The 18,683-nt window shown below is 37.4% G+C and overlaps 1 protein-coding gene across 1 annotated transcript; it reads right to left on the reverse strand.

Moving 5' to 3' along the window:
- Window positions 1-2,748: 2,748 nt before the first annotated feature.
- On the reverse strand, window positions 2,749-3,711 carry LOC140508675 (olfactory receptor 52P1-like). Its single transcript, XM_072616563.1, has one exon. It carries the CDS (start codon window positions 3,709-3,711, stop codon window positions 2,749-2,751), a length of 963 nt encoding a protein of 320 aa, XP_072472664.1.
- Between the last annotated feature and the right edge of the window lie 14,972 nt (window positions 3,712-18,683).

Genomic DNA, 18,683 nt, shown 5'->3' on the forward strand with positions numbered 1-18,683 from the left:
ACCTGAAGTATTATATTCAGTTTTACTGTGTAGGTGATTCTTGGTTTGAATCCTAGTTCCTTTGACTTATGTAATATTATATTCCTAGCCCTTCAGTCCCTTAATGTAGAAGCTGCTAGATCTTGTGCTATTCTCTTTGTATTTCAGCAATACTTAAATTGTTTCTTTCTAGTTGCTTCCAATATTTTTTTGTTGACCTGGATCTATTTTCTAGGTCAGTTGTTTTCAAATGAGATATTTCACATTATCTTCTATTTTTTTTTCATTCTTTTTGTTTTGTTTTGTAATTTCTTGGTTTCTCATAAAATCAGTAGTTTCCATCTGCTCCATTCTAATTTTTAAAAAACTATTATCAACAATTAGCTTTTGAACTCCCTTTCCAGCATTCTTCTCCTCGTTGACTTTTTACACCTCTTTTTGCCAGTTGAGTTATCCTATTTTTAAGGGTGCTATTTTCCTCAACATTTTGGGACCTCCTTTAGTGACCTGTGGACTTCCCTTTCATTATTTTCTCACATTTCTCTTTCCAATTTTTCTTGATCTCTCTTACTTCATTTTCAAAATCCTTTCTTGAGCTCTTCCATGGTCTGAGACCATTTCATTTTTATTTTGAAGGTTTTGGAAGCACAAATTTTGACTTCCTCTGATCCTATGCACTGTTCTTCCTCAACAAAAAGAATGGAAGGAAATATCAGCTCACCAAGAAAGTAACCTTCTATAGTCTAATTTTTTCCCATATTTTGAGCATTTTCCCAGCCAGTTATTTGACTTTTGAGACCTTTGTCAAGAGAAGGGTATACTCTGGAGACCTGGAACTTCTCAGTTCCTCCAATGTTGTACAATCAAGGGAGAGGAGTTTACTCCTCTCCTGGCCTGCCTACTGGTCCAGGAGCAACCAAAAACTTTTCTGCCCAGAATCAGTGAGTAGAATTCCCTCTCCACAACTGCCTCTAGGTCCACCACACCAGCGCTCATCTTTACCCCAGGGCTACCTCTCAGGGCTGAGAATAAGATCAGCTGCTCAATTCTCCCAGGGGCTTTAGGTGGAGGGCTCCAAAAATAGAAACTGCAGCTTCAGTGGCTGCTGCTGGTGGTTCAGTCCCCATTCTCTTCTCCTGGGTGAAAGAGCTTTCTCACTGACCTTTGGAGCTGTTTTTGGCATGTGTACTGTTTTCAGTGGCACCCTGAAACCTCCTCTGGGTTCTGTCCCTGCTTCATTGCACAGCCCACTCTGTTCAACGCCTGGTGCAATATACCTTTCCTGTTGGCCTTTCAGTCTGTCTTGTGCTGGAAATCTCTTTCATTCTATTGTTTTTTGGCTTCTGCTGCTCCAGAATTTGTTTAGAGTCATTTTTACAGGTATTTTATGGGCTATGGGAAAGAGTTATTAGAGGTCCATCCTTCTACTCGACCATCTTGGCTCAGCCCCCCAAGTGTACCTCTTTAGTAACAAGGTGCAGACCTTAGGACTTGGTGACAAGCATACCATAGCTTAGTGAAAATTATGAGTCTCTGACTTTTTTTTTTTTGGTACCTTCAAAATATGTATGTGACAGTGATTCACTGACTGTATCTACATTCTATATAACAGACAAATTATAAGCACTTAAGAAATACTTTTTTCCTTTCTTCCATCTTTCCTTATATATGTATGGACTGTGAATGTGTGTGGATGAATACACATCTATATGTTGGTTCATGTAAGTTAGGAAGTATGTGATTTCAGAGTGAATTAGAACCTGAAAAATGAGAATTTTGTGGCCGCTGACAATTTGTCCTAATCTCTCCCTCCTTGGCTTCACACATCCCACAGACATGCTAAGCACTGGCAGTGTTCCTTTGACACCATTCATCTGGGAAAGACTAGGACAAATATATCCTAGAGAAACCCACACTTTGGGAAGGATGGATACGGGTTGTGGGGGGAGGGAATGTGGAACATAAATACAAGTAGTCTAATGGAGGATAATGACCTCATTGCAGATAGGAGATAGACTGATACCCTTGTGAAGATCTCACTGATGAGATTTCTGTTGTTTCATGCTAGAGGTCATTGACAATATAGTCCTGAATCTGTACTGATAAGTTTCTGAGTGATCTGGGACAAACTATTTAGCTTCTATGGGGCCTAGCTCCTTCACCTATAAAATGAGATCACTGGATAATCTATAATAACGTGTTCAGTTCTAATATTCTTTGACTGATAAGCTTACAACCACATTAGATGATTTCTGCTGGTAGAGATAGCACTAAAAGAGAAGCCATGGGGCATATATGACTGGTAGGAGAGCAGAGGGGTGAACTTCTAACACAAGCAACAGCAGAAGCTTGAAGTTGAAATCCAGTTAAGATTATATGATCAAAGGAGAAAAGTAGATATCTACAACTGATATCCAGAAAAATAGGTAAAATGTATATAATTATTCAAATAAATGATATCACCATTCAGTTTATCATTGGTACCTCTGTACAATACCTCTGAAAGGTAGGAAAGCCAAGCGAAACTGAGGGTAATCTAGGAATAGATATGGGGAACCTACCCTATGTGTCCTTTCCTAGGGAGGAAAGAGAGGTATGGAAGTGGACATTGATTGTTGCCTGGGTTTGCTGGAAGGGCCTAGCTGACTCTTGGGAAGGTGTTTCTTCCTCAAACCAAAATTGGATCTTATTCTTTGCTTTCCCTGAGCTTTTGAAACTGTCTTCTCTTGGGGATGCTGACTTTTAGTTATCTAACATACTATCTCCAAATCATCCCAGTCCTTTGTCCCCAGAATTCTGGTCTCTCAAGAACACTCTAACTACTCGATCTCGCATCTCTTTGGTCTTTACACCATAGACAATGGGGTTGAGAGCTGGTGGGAACAGTAGGTAAACATTTGCCAGGAGAATATGGATGTGAAGTGGGACATGACGACCAAAACGATGGGTAAAGAAGGAAAAGAAGGCAGGTGTATAGGAGATGAGGATGACACAGATGTGGGAGCCACAGGTTCCCATGGCCTTAGCCCTGGCTTCATGAGATGCGAGTTGCAGGACAGCACATGCAATGAGTACATAGGAGAGGCCAATGAAGAGCACATCAACCCCAATGGAAAGCAATGCTGTCGTCAAACCATACACACGATTGGGTATGGTGTTCCCACAAGCCAATTTCACCACAGCCATATGTTCACAATATGTGTGTGGAATCACATGGCTATGGCAGAAGCTCAAGCGCCCAATAAGAATGGGGAAAGGAAACATCAGCAGGAAACCACATAGCACAGAAGCCAAGCCAATCTGAGAAATGACTGTGTCAGTTAGGATGGTAGCATAATGCAGTGGGTCACAGATGGCAATGTAATGATCAAAGGCCATGGCTAGCAGCACTGTGGACTCCATGATGCAGAAAGCATAAATGAAGAACATCTGGGCCAGGCAGACAGCAGCAGAAATGTGCCCAGCCCCAAACCATAGGATGGCCAGAAGTCTGGGCAATATGGTGATGGATACAGCCAGGTCCATGGAGGAGAGCATGCAGAGGAATAAGTACACAGGCTTATGCAGGGCACGCTCAGTAGCAATCACAGCCAGGATGGTCACATTACCTACAATAGTAGCCACAGCCAGGCAGCACACAGGTGAGAGCCATAGGTGGATTGACTCCAAGCCTGGAATACCAAGGAGAAAGAAGACGAGGGGTTCCTGAATGGTGTGGTTTAAATGTGTCATGGTCAACTTCAGGATGCTGGGCTCCCGGTTATTATCATATATTCATCAAATCACCTGCAAAAGAAGGACAAAGATATTAGGGATTAAGAAAGGAATAAGACATTGAAAAGTGCTAAAAGAGAGAGGGTTTCTTATCTATCCCCTTATTTAACTAAGACTTTTGGAAATACCCTTGAGTTCAAGTCCACAAATACCTCCAGGATCAGAGTCCACCTAGGGCCTCAGGGGTTGATCCAAGACAATCAGGGTCTCTGATACTGCCTTAACTGGTCATTCATTCAATTTAAACAGTTAAATGTCTAGAGATAACTAGGTGGTGCCATGTGTGCCATGCCCTGGACTTAGAGGCAGGAAGACTTAAATTTAAATATGGTCTCAGATAATTAGTAATTGGGTGATCCTGGATAAGTCACTTAAACTCCCTAAGCCTCAATTTCCTCACCTGTAAAACAGGGATAATAATAACAAACATTTAAATGGCTCTACTTTGTGCAAGGCACTGTCTTAATTGTTTTATAATTTTTTAATCGTTTAATCTCTTTACAAAGGTTTAAATTTATTTTCAACTTAATAGAACATAAGAAAAGAAAAAAAAAACATTGCCATGCACATAGATGTATATAGAAGAGGATTCAATATAAAACAATGTTTCCTTTTCAAGAAAATCTACATAATAAATAGTACATGTTGTTTTCAAAGTTGTGTAGCTTTTCTTTGCTTCCTGATAGGATTTTCTTTTCTTCTCTACTATGAACTATTTCTTTTGCTTTTTCCCCCTCTCCCTCCGCTCATCACCACCAAAATGAGGTTACAATTAAACATAGATACAAACACATAGACATACATATATATAATATATATATAATTATATTTTATATACATAGATAACTATAAATGCACACATATATACACATATACACCCATAAGCATATATGTAAGACTGTAGTCTGCTTGTTTCCATTTGCTATGTTTTTCTGAAAGTTGATAGCATCTTCCTTAAGTTCAAGTCTTTCCATGTGCTTCTAAGTCAACCAGCTTATCATTTCCTATACCACAGCAATACTCCAACCCAATAACATTTTATCTGAGAAATTGTCTATGAAAGGTTTTCTCAGATTTTCTGCATTCCTTCTATTTTTTGGTTTCATAGCTTTTATTTATACAAGAAAATTTTAATTTAAAATAATCAGTCATCCATTTTATAATTCAATAATGCTCTCACCTTAAAATATAGCTTAAGGTTTTATTATTTTCTCTAATTCAGTAAGATAGTTTAGAAATTTGATTGGGATGGTTATATATGAAGAGATTAGTTAGGTAAAATTATTATTTTTAAAATTATATTAGCTTTATCTACTCATGAAGAATAAATACTACCACAATTATTTAGATCTAATTTATTTGTATAAAAAGTTTTTTGATGTTTTTGTTCAGACAGTTCCTGTATGTATTTTGGCAGATACAGCCTCAAGGGATTTTATACTTAGTTACTTTAAACAGTCTAAAACATTACTGAATAATATGGCTGACACATAGTGTAGTTTCCCTATTTTTCTCTTTCAATTGAATCCATTTTAGCTTTATCTTTGTCTGAGATTATGATTACTACTACTGCTTTGTTTTATATACTAAATCCTACTCCTGATCTTTATTTTATGTTTCTATGTATCTCTTATTTTATAGCATTTTCTGAAAGCAACATATTATTGAATTCAAATTTTTAATCTGCTATCAATTTCCATTTTATGAGTAAATTCATCCCATTACTTGTTATATATTTTCCTTCTTCCTGTTTTTCCTCACTATCTCTTCTCACCCTATTCCTATCCCTCCTCACTCTTCTGCTTTACTTCTCCCTGCTACCTTGCCCTCCTATTTCTTAACTCACTCACCCCTCCAAGAATCCCTCCCTTATCCTCATCTTGCACCCTATTCCCTTGCCCTCTTGTTTCTCTCTCAATTTATGAGCTGTTTATACCTATATATGTAGGTATACATATTATCTATACCTATACCTATATATCTATATAGATATAGATACATATGCTGTTCCCTCTTTAACTCATTCCTTAGGAGAGTAATATTTCAGCACTACTTCACATATTTCTTTCTTTCTTTGTTTATTTGTTGTATGTTATGTTGCCCTCAAGAATTATTTACTCTCAGGGTTATGATTTGAACCCTGCATTTCAACACTGAACCCAAAGACACTAGATCATCATGTCTCTTACATACTCCATGCTTTCCTTTGAAACCAGAGATTATTTGAAACTAGGGGTCATTGACTGCCTACCAGGTATAGTACTGAGACCCCTGCCCCTATCCAGAAGAAGGAACATCAGAAATCACAAATTATTAAGCTACAATTCATGACAAAGTAATCTGCCAGTTGCCTTGAACTGAATTTTCTTCTCCCATCGTTTACTTCCAGGTTTCTTTAAATGTGTAGACAATGTTGCTTGCACAATGAGCTAGGGAAAATGAGAGAGAAATGCCAGTTCAATCCATCCTTGATGTATGATATTCTTCCATGAGTATCAGAATCTCCTGAAACTACATGGGTCCTCTGATTTATAGTACTACAAAATAATCCATGTTAAAAAAAGTTCTATTTCTTTGATATTTAAACCTGTCTATTATCTAGTATCCCAGGAAGGAGGATATTTTCAGGATATAAGACTTGGTACTGAATAGATCAGGAGTGGAGAAGCTGCAACTTTAAGGTCACATGTGACCTGCTAGATCCTTAGGTGGGGCCTTTTGACTGAATCCAAATTTTACAAAACAAATCCTTTTAAAGATGTGTAAAATTTGTATTCAGTCAAAAGGCCACTGGTATCAATACCCAATTAATTTTAGTTAACTTCCTTGCCAGACTTTTATGAACCATGTCTCTCAGTCTCCCTCCTCCTTTTACCCAATCCACAGAATCACCCCCTAGAAGTATCCAGTTTCTACAAAATCACCCCATCCCCTCCTCATTTTTAGGAAAGATTTAGAACAGGACTTCATGCATTCCATAAATATTTTTCAAACAATGAAGGTATTAGTCTTTTACACCTTAATGAATATTCAAGCATCCTTTCCCTTTGTGGAAGAAAAGGCTTATGTTCTGGCAAAGGAACTTCAGTCCTAGGGGCAGCAGCTTTCTTTTGGTCCTGAAATATCTCCACAGAGGTGAAGAACCCACACCCCATACCTCCCACCCCAACTCATGGCTCCATGTCAAGTTGGCACAACATCACCAAGGAAATAGCCTCAAATAAGGCAAAGGTCACACTCAGAGAACTTACTGTTTATCTAAGCTATGTGTTTATGTAGAAGTGTACCATCTTCAAAATCTGTCATTTTTTCCCTCTATCTAATTTGAATAGCATAATAACATAGAACTTGGAATAGACTTCAATATACTTACTGTTTCTCCACCAGGTGATGTTTTCCTTTCCAGAAGCCCTACAAAAATTCTCTTCATTCTAAACTCAATGACAGACTAAATGGTGCCCATGACCAAATGCCAGCTCAGAGCTTCATGGAATCCCAGAGATAGAAGGAACTTCAAATACCATGCAGTCTCACCAGAACATCGAAAGGATTACCCTTTCAGACATTCCTAACAATTAGTCATACAATATCCCCTTGAAGACCTCTAATGAAGGATGATTTTTGACAGAGGTATGAAATCATTTAATCTCAGTTTTCTCAGCTATAAAATGAGACTGATAACATTTAAAGTACATGGCTCACAGAAGTATAGTGGGGAAAGTGCTTTGTGAACTTTAAAATGGGAGTTTTAGGATAGAAAAAGTGATAGGGACTCAAAGTGTGATTTCATTAGGATAGGGAGCTCCTACTGATGATATAAGTTTGACTTTCCCTGAAATTTATACTCTGAGTGTACTCTAGAAAACTAAGAAGATAACCGACTAGTACAAGGTCACAAGCTAATAAAAGCTAGAGGTGAGAGTTATTGTTGTTATTAATTCCTAAAATAATCAATTGCACTTTGAAAATTTTAATGTTCAGAAAGTTTTTCCTTCTCATACAGCTAAAGTTTGTCTTTATGACAGGTATACCTAATTCTACCTGCTGGGGTAAAACCTAACAGATCTGTTCCTTCTAGCCCATGTTAGTCTTTTAGGGATTGGAAGGGGATTGTAGGGAATGCTACAACATTCACCATAATCTCTTATCCAGACTAAATATCTTCAGATAGTAGAATTCTAGATTTAAAGTTAGAATAGACCTTGAAAGTTATTTGGTGCAGATTTCTTATTTTACACATGAAGACACTGAAGCCCAGAGAATTTCGTGACTTCCTCAGGTTCACACAAAGATGAAGTTTCATAGCAGGAAATAGACCCTAAGTCCTTTGATTTAAAGTCATATTCATTTTACTCTGTCAAGCTGACTATTATCTACACCGAAGACTATGAAGAATTCCTGATTATGTCCCACATCCCTGAACCACACATTTGTACCAAAATCTCCTTTGACTTTCTGAAATGAGAAATTAAGGTTGAGACTCTTGTGCCATCTCCACTTCCAAAACTTACCTTGAGCAATGTGCAGTTAGGGTCTCTCTGTACACCCAAAGCACCTTCATGATATAAATGACAATTGTGGAAAACTACAGAGGTGGAATGAATGTTTTATCTACTTGTGTGCTTTCACAGGTAACTCTCCCTCAGCAGAAAGCTACTGATATTAGGCATAATTTTGAAGAATCCTTCAAATGATAGTTTACCTTGCTTTGAGCCCAGATGTGGCTTTTACCCCCTTCTTTCTCTAATCACTTAAGCATCATTCTAATAATATAGTCATCATAAGCATTTGTGGTTTCTAAGTTGGGCCACAACATAGGTCTTTCTCTGTTGAGTCATCTGATTATGAGGTTATCATCTTTACCATCCAAGTACCTAAAAGGTCCTGTGGAATCATTGATCAAAGGAAATATCTCTTTTGGAGGCCGAAATGATCCTCAGATATTAACTATAACACACGCTGTACCTAGTTCTGCTTTTTCAACATATTACATAACATAGTTTGGAGTCTTCTCAAAGCTGAGCCATGGAAATCATCTTTCCCTATCCCCTACCTCTAAGCCCATACAGACAAATGGGTATTTTCTGTCACCAAACATTTTCAGAGAGAGTTTTAAACAATCCGTAATAGTGAAGACATTCTCCCTTACCCTCTTACCTGTATGATTCTTGTTGCAGCGGGCCCCCTCACAATCAGCCTTCCCTGGTCATGCTGTACATATCTATCCCTGGCCCCGACTCACTTGGCCCCAGAGTGGCAGCAACAAGAGAAGGTGAGAGTTTGGGCATGGAGGAACATCCTTGGGAAAAGTTGAGGACATTGTTGACCATGGAACTCTGTGTCTGCCCAGGAGTCTAAGTAGTCAGAATGCTATGCAAAGAAACAATTATAATGATGAGATGACCCTCATAGCCATCCCTTGGGGCCCCTCGGCGCCAATGATCAGCAAAGTGCCTTCTTTTACTGGGAACTCTCAACTCCCAGATAAGCAGGCATCTCAGCTCTGTTCTCTCCTGTGTATCTATCATGGCTTAAAAATAATTTGGCTACGCTGCTCCCTCCCTCTCTCTCTCTCTCTCTCTCTCTCTCTCTCTCTCTCTCTCTCTCTCTCTCTCTCTCTCTCTCTCTCTCTCCTCTCTGCGTGTGTGTGTGTGTGTGTGTGCGCATATACATGTATGTAAATTTCAGGAAAGGAAAAAAATAAGTTTGGCAGAATTCAGTCTCTGATGTTTTTCTGAAACTTCGTGATGCCCCTGGAGATAGTAACCTTTTACTCTTTTTATTCCTGTTAAGCATGGATAGCACAAAGACAAGATGAGGAAAAGAGGCTAGAGTCAGAAAGCATGAATGCCATCTTCCCAAGGCCTCAGCCTCAATACAAAGCTCAAATCTCTTTCCCTTCTTTTTTTCCACTTAATAGCATTTATTTTTTCCCAATTATTCTTTATCTTCTCCCTTGACAGTGCCCCAAGACACACTGCAAGCTTCCCTAAATCATCATGTCCTGGCTTCTCTTGTTTTATCATCTAGCCTAGAATCAGAAACCCAAGTTGTCTCAGAGTTAATGTTTGTTCTTCTTTTTTTCCCTAACTTTCTAAGGTGCAATAGAATAAATACTGGGCAAGGAGGTGGGAGAACTGAATTCTAGTCCTCCTTCTGCCACTGTCTCCAGAGGGCAGAACCACAAAATTTCAGAGTTTGAAGACATCTCAGAAGGCACTTCATTCAAGCCCTACTTGGCTGAGAACTCTCTCCCATTATGTCTAATAAATATTAGGAGTGACAACAATGCCTAGTGTATGTATGTGTGTATTCATAAGGTTCCTAAGTCAATGTATGTAAAGCATTTTGGGAATGTTAAAAGTGATATATATATATATGTATATACATATACACACATATATGTAAGTGCAATGCAGATAGATGTAGATGTTTTCTATATTACCATATATATCACTAAATGCTGGAGATACCTTTATATATACTTTCCAATTTTATATCATTTTTATATTTGTAAAGAGTTCTATATATGTATATATATATACATACACACAAACACACACATATATATGCATATACGCATATGTATACTTATACATAAATATATATATATGTATATAGATATATGCAGATAGATGTATAGATATGTTATTTCGTGTGAGACTCATGACAATCCTGGGAGGCAGGGACTACCTGTGGTGTCAACATACAACAGAATATAGAACTGAGGCTCAGAGACATAAAGTAATTTTCCTGTGGTCCTAAGGCTTGGAAGGGCCAGGATTTGATTCAAGGTCTTGCAGATGATTTTTTAAAGTATAAAATGGGGGAGCTATGGTTAGAAAGCTATTGGACTAAAAAAAATATGAGACTCTTAGTTAACCTAGTGCAGGCTTGTTAAGAATCAGCAGCATGATGTGACCATTACAAGGCTAAGCCAGTCTTGGGCTACAATGAGAAGTACATCTTTCAAGAATAGGGAGGTGAAAGCCCCCTGCACCCTGCCCTAATCAAACCTCATGTGCAGCACTGGGTTCAGTTCCAAGTGCTGCAGTTTAAGAACTTTGAAAAGTGTCTTCCCAACTTGAATGTTAGGATCAAGAAAATAATGATTATTTTCTTCTTTACATTATATCCCTACCACCAAGCACAGAGCCTAGCACAGAGTAGGCATTTCATAAATGCTTGTTGATTGTTAGGCTGGGAAGTATCTAGAGGAAGGCAGCTAAGATGGTGGATGGCCTTGAATCTAGGCCATGGGAGGACCAGTTGGAAGAAATTGGGGTATGTATCCTGAAACAGAAGAGGTGGGAGGCAGCTGTAAAACGGAGACAATAATAGCATCTACTTGCCAGGGTTGTTTGGAGGATCAAATGAAATAATTGGAAGGTTCTTAGCACATAACATCTGGCACATAGTAAGTACTGTATAAATGTTCGCTATTTTTATTAGTAACTCTCACTGTGAAGGAGTTTGTGTCCATAAACATCCATATGACTGTGCCATGCCAGAAGGTCCAGAGGATAAACCCTATAGTACCAAATCAAATGATCTCAGTGTTGATAATGACCTCAGAGATATGAACTAAGCTAGAAGAGTAGTGATCTCTATTTGCAATCATCCAGACTTTATTGAAGGAGATCCAGTAATGGTGCTACCCTATGTCCTAAGGGAGCCCATTGCAGTTTTGGACTGCAGGCCTTGTGGGAAATCCTTGGAATATAAACACAAAAGTCCCTTCCCTCAAGGAATGTACATTTAATGGAGAAGAGACTATACAGATCAAAAAACTGCTGAAGGGGCCATGTGTAGCAATTAAGAGATTCTTGATAACTTAATAATGAGAAATTCCCAAGACTGTAAAAGACTTTGAAAGTGCCTCGAGAAGTAGATGGACTGTGCATAGGGAGTTTTTCAAGAATTTTGACTTTAATAATGAATATCTAAAATTGGAATTAATTAAATTTTGTTCTGGTAATGCTAATGTGACTCTGGAGAAAGTCGGGAGTAGCTACAAATTTTTTCAGAAAATTTTCCTAAAATTATCATTTATCATCAATTACAATTATTTTGAACATTCAGTATCAGAAACAAAGTGAGTTATTCATTTTAAAATACATCATTTTGGTATAAAATATATTCTATTTATCATCAATCTAACAAAAAGCAAACCAAGCTAGAAAATGTAGCTAAAGAATGTGAATTTTAAAGGCTTAAAATTGATCAACTATTAGGAATGTGATGGAAGGCATGTAGTTTATGAGCTACTGTTGCTATACTGCACACATATCCTGCATTTTACATGCATTTTTCCAGTTCCAATTCTAACTTGCCAAAGAGGTCAGAAAACATTAATTTCTTTGCATATCTTGTTTGATGATTGACATTCTTGAAGAATTTTCACTATGTTCAACAGCATTGGAGTCAATATCAATTAATATTCAGAAAGCACAAACAAAAATCAAAAACAGTATGTGAACTTTGGATAATCTGAAGACTGGAGCCAGAAGGTGTAAACTGAGCAGACACTTTCTTGAGAGAATTTAGATCTCTCTTTTCCCCAAAGAGGAAGATGACCAAAAACACAAAGATCAGATGCTGGGAAGTAAATTCTCCTTTTCCTTAAATGGGGAAAACAAAGAGGAAGATGATGCCTATGAAATTACAGGTTTTTATTAGGCAGGGAAGAAACAAAAAACGTATTCATGAGAACTATCTAGCCTATGCTGTACAGGACAAAGGATAGGGAGAGTTTCTATACCTTTTAAACAAAGGAAGTTAAGGAATTTAAGGAGAAAAGTGGGCTTAGAAAGGAATGAGTCAATGAGCCTCATCCCCAAAGGTTGGGGAAAATGAGGAATTACAATGTCAGAACTATGGTTCTTTGATACACAAATCAGAAGGCATTCTTGGAGATGAGCAGTCCATACTTCAAGGATGATAAAAATACCTCCAAAAGAAAGATATTCCAAGAACCCCATAACCAAAGTTAGGGGAGTCTCTGGACATAAGACTGTCTCCCCAAACCAAAAAAACAGGATGTGTCCAAGAGTCCCTTAACCCACAGTCAGGAAAGTCCTAGAAGACAGGAATGTCTCTTTAAAGTCCATAAACCACCAAGTGACTCAGGTTCTAAATCAAAGCTGGTATGAATTGCTAGTTCTTGGTCACCGCAAAGAATTGTTGGTATGTCACTCTGTGCCTTAGTTAATACACCCAGTACTCCTACAGCTCTTCTAGGTTGCCTGGATAATGGGGGAGCTTGAGCACAAATTCACTAGAACAAAAGCATAAATCTCAAGTCAAAAATTTGATTAAGTCAGATAAGTTTAAAGATATTCCATTAATAAAGATAATACAATTAATACTCTTTCTAGGAAAATATTAATAAAAATGTAACTCAAAATGTGAGCATGTATATTATCAGACAGAAACAATGAAAACATTGTTAAACATTTTGATTTAATAGAACCATCTACTTGGGCATTTCGAAGAACTAACTTTACCATAGGATACCTGATGAAAAGAATGTACTGTTTAAATGAAATTTTAAAAGATGAAATTCACTTGAACAATTTTTCAGGATTTTGTAGATAACAAGACAGAATCAAACAATGTCCCAGTGCCTACAATTATCCTCAAAGTTAAAAAGATAGCTCTGTTGTAATCAGGAGTGCTGAAGTTGAAGGAGGTTTTAGCTTCAGAAATATCATTTGCAAGAGGGTGAGAAATAGTTTAACATTAGATCACATATGAGATTTAATGATAAGAAGCTGATTGGGAATGGAGTTCATGAATTGAGATGCAAGTCCACTTGTCCAATTATGGTTGAATTGCAACCATGGCTGAGCTACATGTAGAAGAATTCAGCAAAAATCAAGGAAAGTGTCCTGTGAGACTGGATTTGCTTTATTGAAATATTTAAAAGGATAATATATACTTTATTACTACTTGTGAATTGTTTGCCACACATATTTTCCATATTAGGAAACTTTATGACAAACTTATATAGACCACACACATTTTTCAGAGATGTTTATGTACATATGGAATATTTGTGTACATCACTGCATACTTATACATAAAAGAACTTATTCTTCAGTAAAAAACAAACAAACAAACAAACACATAAAGGATGGAAAATCTTAGGTTAGGTAATGGTTTATTTGTAAAGGATCTTGACCTTTTATTGGAACACAAGCTCAAAATGAGTGAAGAGATTTTCCTAGCAATCAGAAAGCTAAATGAATTTCTTGTATTGTTAAGAGAGACTCAATGCTCTGCACAAAAACAGTGAGAATCAATTAGTTAATAAACAAGGACTTACTAAGCATTTAACCAATTACTTTGGAAAATTTTAGAATTCTGATCAAAGAGTGATAACCCACAAAGATAAACCAAGAATGCAAAAGATGGAAAATTAAATGCCCCCTTGTCTCCCAGAAGAGCTGGTAACCTTGAAATTCAGAGACAAACATGTTCAAACATGACTGGTAAGATTATGTTTTGCAACCTGTGTAAATATACATCAAGAGATTTCTTTTTATTTTTCTAATGACTTAAGAGGAGGGACAGATCTATTTTTTTAAGCAACTTGTTAATTGAAATAATAAGTGTTAAATAACCAGCTGCTGGGCTTTCAGGATTGAGGAGATGGTAATGGCTACCTAATTGCTCTCAATCAACTGAATTCAACAAATCTAGATAAAATTGATTCAGCATGCTGACTGAATATGCTTTAGATTATAAGCTTCTTCAGGGCAAACTGTCTTTTATCTCTTTCTATGCACAGCTTTTAACATAGTGCCTGGAAAATAGTGTGATTAATAAAAGTCTATTAAATTGACAATCAATTTAAGCCATAAGGCCCAAAGACCTAGCCCTCACTGGACTATACTCAATAACTGTTCATGGCCTATTACTTCTGTGATGAAATAAAAGCTCCCTAATAAGAAAAAAAAATGTTTTCCTTATCTATTTCCCATTCAAGCCTCATTTAACTTTACTACACTCAACTGAATATAAATTCCTGGAGAGCAGACACTTTTTATCTCAGCGTGGGTGTGAGGAAAAACTGATGATTTTGGACTCTGTTTTCCTAGACTGAATCCAGAAAATTTTTTAAATGAATTAAAAAATATGAATTAGTTACAGCTGGCTCTGTTGGCTTCCTTGAACCATTCAAAGTCATTGGGAGAGAAACTGAGTGACACCCTAAGAATACACATTAGAATCCAGGGAAGAAATACTTAGCTTGTGGATTCAATGTGTTAGAACAAGCCAGTGGCCAAGGGGACCTAATGATCTGAGGGAACCTGAAAGAAAAGCTTAGTTCTTTATTCTCATTTATCCTCTCTCAAGCCTTTCTGTCTGTGCACACTGTAATGCAATTTGCTGTTTCATTACACAGATATTTCATGGAAACTGAATTTCTCCAGAAGCCAAGGGTTGAATCAAGAAGGTGAATTTATTTTGCCCTCTGGTTCTAGAATCTCAGGGCAGTTTTCCTTGATAATTTCATGAAAGATGATGTCTAGGCTCTTTTTTTGATCATGGCTTTCAGGTAGGCCCATAATTTTTAAATTGTCTCTCCTGAATCTATTTTCCAGGTCAGTTGTTTTTCCAATGAGATATTTCACATTATCTTCCATTTTTTCATCCTTTTGGTTTTGTTTTGGGATTTCCTGGTTTCTCATAAAGTCATTAGCCTCCATCTGTTCCATTCTAATTTTGAAAGAACTATTTTCTTCAGTGAGATTTTGAACTTCCTTTTCCATTTGGCTAATTCTGCTTTTGAAAGCATTCTTCTCCTCACTGGCTTTTTGAACCTCTTTTGCCAATTGAGTTAGCCTATTTTTCAAGGTGTTATTTTCTTCAGAATTTTTTGGGTCTCCTTTAGTAAAGTGTTTTTCTGTATTTCATGTTTTTCTTGCATCTCTCATTTCTCTTCCCAGTTTTTCCTCCACCTCTCTAACTTGATTTTCAACATCCTTTTTGAGCTCTTCCACAGCCTGAGCCCATTGAATATTTATTTTTGATGTTTGGGATACAGAAGCCTTGACTTCTATGTCTTCCCCTGAAGGTAAGCACTGTTCTTCCTCATCTGAAAGGATGGGAGGAGATATCTGTTCACTAAGAAAGTAACTTTCTGTGGTCTTAATTTTTTCCCTTTTTTGGGCATTTTTCCCAACCAGTTACTTGACTTTTGGGTCCTTTGTCAAGAGTAGGGTATACTGCTCAACTTAAAGATCTGTACCTTCTGACTGAAAGAACCAAAAGCTACAACACTCAGCCAACATCATGAATCGGAAAAAGCAGATGAAAAGTGAAACAACCATAGAATCCTTCTATGGGGATAAGGACCAAAACACAAACACCAAAGAGGTTAGAGCTGAGACTGTACTTCCATCTGAAACCTCAGATGGGACTATGAATTTCTCGCAAGCACAACTAGATTACCTGGAACGTCTGAAGAAGGATATAAAAGAAAAACTGGCCAATGATTTTAAAACTATAAAAAAAGAATTCACTGATGAGAACATCACCCTGAAAAAGAAAATTGAAGAAATGGAAAAGGAAGTTCAAAAATTAACTGGAGAGAATAACTCCCTAAAAGGAAGAGCTAATCAAATGGAAAAGGAAACCCAAAACCTAATTGGGAAAATTGATCAGATGGAAAAGGAAACCCAAAACCTCACTGGGAAAATTGGTCGAATGGAAAAAGAAGTACAAAAATTAAATGGAGAAAATAGCTCTTTAAAGGGAAAAATTGGTCAGATGGAAAAGGAGATGGAAAAGCTAACTGAAGAAAACACTACGATGAAGATTAGAATTGGGCAAGTAGAAACTAATGACTCAATGAGGCAACAAGAATCAGTCAAACAAAATCTAAAGAATGAATAGATAGAAGAAAATGTAAAATATTTAATTGGAAAAACAACTGACCTGGAAAATAGATCCAGGAGAGAAAATCTAAGAATTATTGGCCTGCCAGAAACCCATGATGAAGAAAAGAGTCTGGACAATATCTTCCAGGAAATCATCAAGGAAAACTGTCCAGAAGTACTAGACTCAGAGGGCAAAATAGTCATCGAAAGAATCCACCGTTCCCCTCCCGAAAGGGATCCCAAAATCAAAACCCCAAGAAATATAGTTGCCAAATTCCAGAGCTATCAAGTGAAGGAGAAAATACTACAAGCAGCCAGAAAGAAACAATTCAAATATCAAGGACACACAGTCAGGATCACACAGGACCTTGCAGCTTCTACATTAAAAGATCGAAAGAATTGGAACCCAATATTCCGTAAGGCAAAGGAGTTGGGACTTCAACCAAGGGTCAACTACCCAGCAAAGTTCAGCATAACATTTCAGGCAAGGAGAAAGTCATCCAATGAAATAAGGGATTTCCAGAGCTTCCTGACCAAAACACCAGAACTCAATAGACAATTTGATCTTCAAATGCAGGTCTCCAGAGAATCATAAAAAGGTAAACAGAGGGGAAAAAACAAAAACAAAAACTTGCTACTCAATTAGGGCAAACTGTTTACCTCCCTATAAGGGAAGATGATACCTGTTAATCTTGAGAACTGTGCAGCTATTATGATAAAAGGGATATATGTAGAGGGAACGGGCATAAAGTAAATGATGTCATGTCAAAAATATGATTTAAGTATGAGAAGGGAATGTAATAAGAGGTGTGGAAAGGGGGAAGCAGAAAATGGCAAATTATATCACAGGAAGAAGTACAAAACTATAGTAGAGGGAAGGAGGGGAGGGAGATGAGCATTGTTTGAGAGGTACTCTCATCTGATTTGTTCAAAGGAGGGAACAATAATCTTAAGTAGATAATCCTAACTAGCTCTATAGGTAGTAGGAGGGGAAGGGGGAAGAAAGGGGAGGGTGGCTAAAAGGGAGGAAAGAAGCAATAAGAGTAAAGGGGACTAAAAGGGAGGGGGGTCAAAAGAAGGAGGGGAAGGCTGCAGGAAGAGGGGGAGAAAAGTGAATACTATGGAGGAGGGGAAGGGAGACGGGAGAGCTAAAAGCACAAATGGTGGGAAAGAGGTTGGAGGGAAATACACAGATTGTAATCATAACTGTGAATGTGAATGGAATGAACTCTCCCATAAAACGGAGACGGATAGCAGAATGGATTAAAAGCCATAATCCAACAATATGCTGCTTACAAGAAACACATTTGAAACGGGGGGATACACATAGGATAAAGGTCAAAGGATGGAGCAGAATATATTGTGCTTCAGCTCATGTAAGAAAGGCAGGAGTAGCAATCCTAATCTCAGACAAAGCGAAAGCAGAAATAGATCTAATCAAAAGGGATAGGGATGGAAACTATATCCTGCTAAAAGGCACCATAGACAATGAAGCAATATCATTACTAAACATGTATGCTCCAAGTGGTATAGCATCCAGATTCTTAGAGGAGAGGTTGGGGGAGTTGAAGGAAGAAATTGATAGCAAAACTATACTAGTGGGGGACCTCAACGTCCCCGTCTCTGAACTCGATAAATCCAACCTCAAAATAAACAAGAAAGAGGTTAAGGAGGTAAATAAAACTCTGGATAAGGTAGATATGATAGATCTTTGGAGAAAATTAAATGGGAATAGAAAGGAATATAGTTTTTTCTCAGCAGTACATGGAACATTTACAAAAATTGACCATGTACTAGGACATAAAAATCTCACAATCCAGTGCAGAAAGGTAGAGATAATCAATGCATCCTTTTCAGATCATAATGCATTAAAAATTACATGTAATAAAAGGCCATGGAAAGAGAAACCAAAAATCAATTGGAAACTAAATAATCTAATTCTAAAGAAGGGTTGGGTTAAAGAAGAAATCATAGAAACAATCAACAATTTCATTCGAGAGAATGACAATAGTGAGACAACATACCAAAACTTATGGGATACTG

This window comes from Notamacropus eugenii, chromosome 5 (genome assembly GCF_028372415.1).
Source record: "Notamacropus eugenii isolate mMacEug1 chromosome 5, mMacEug1.pri_v2, whole genome shotgun sequence".
Classification (NCBI taxonomy): Eukaryota; Metazoa; Chordata; class Mammalia; order Diprotodontia; family Macropodidae; genus Notamacropus; species Notamacropus eugenii.

Bases quoted from the DNA above. Each gene is read 5' to 3' on its own strand.
- LOC140508675 (XM_072616563.1), bottom strand. From the start codon at position 3,711: ATGACACATTTAAACCACACCATTCAGGAACCCCTCGTCTTCTTTCTC.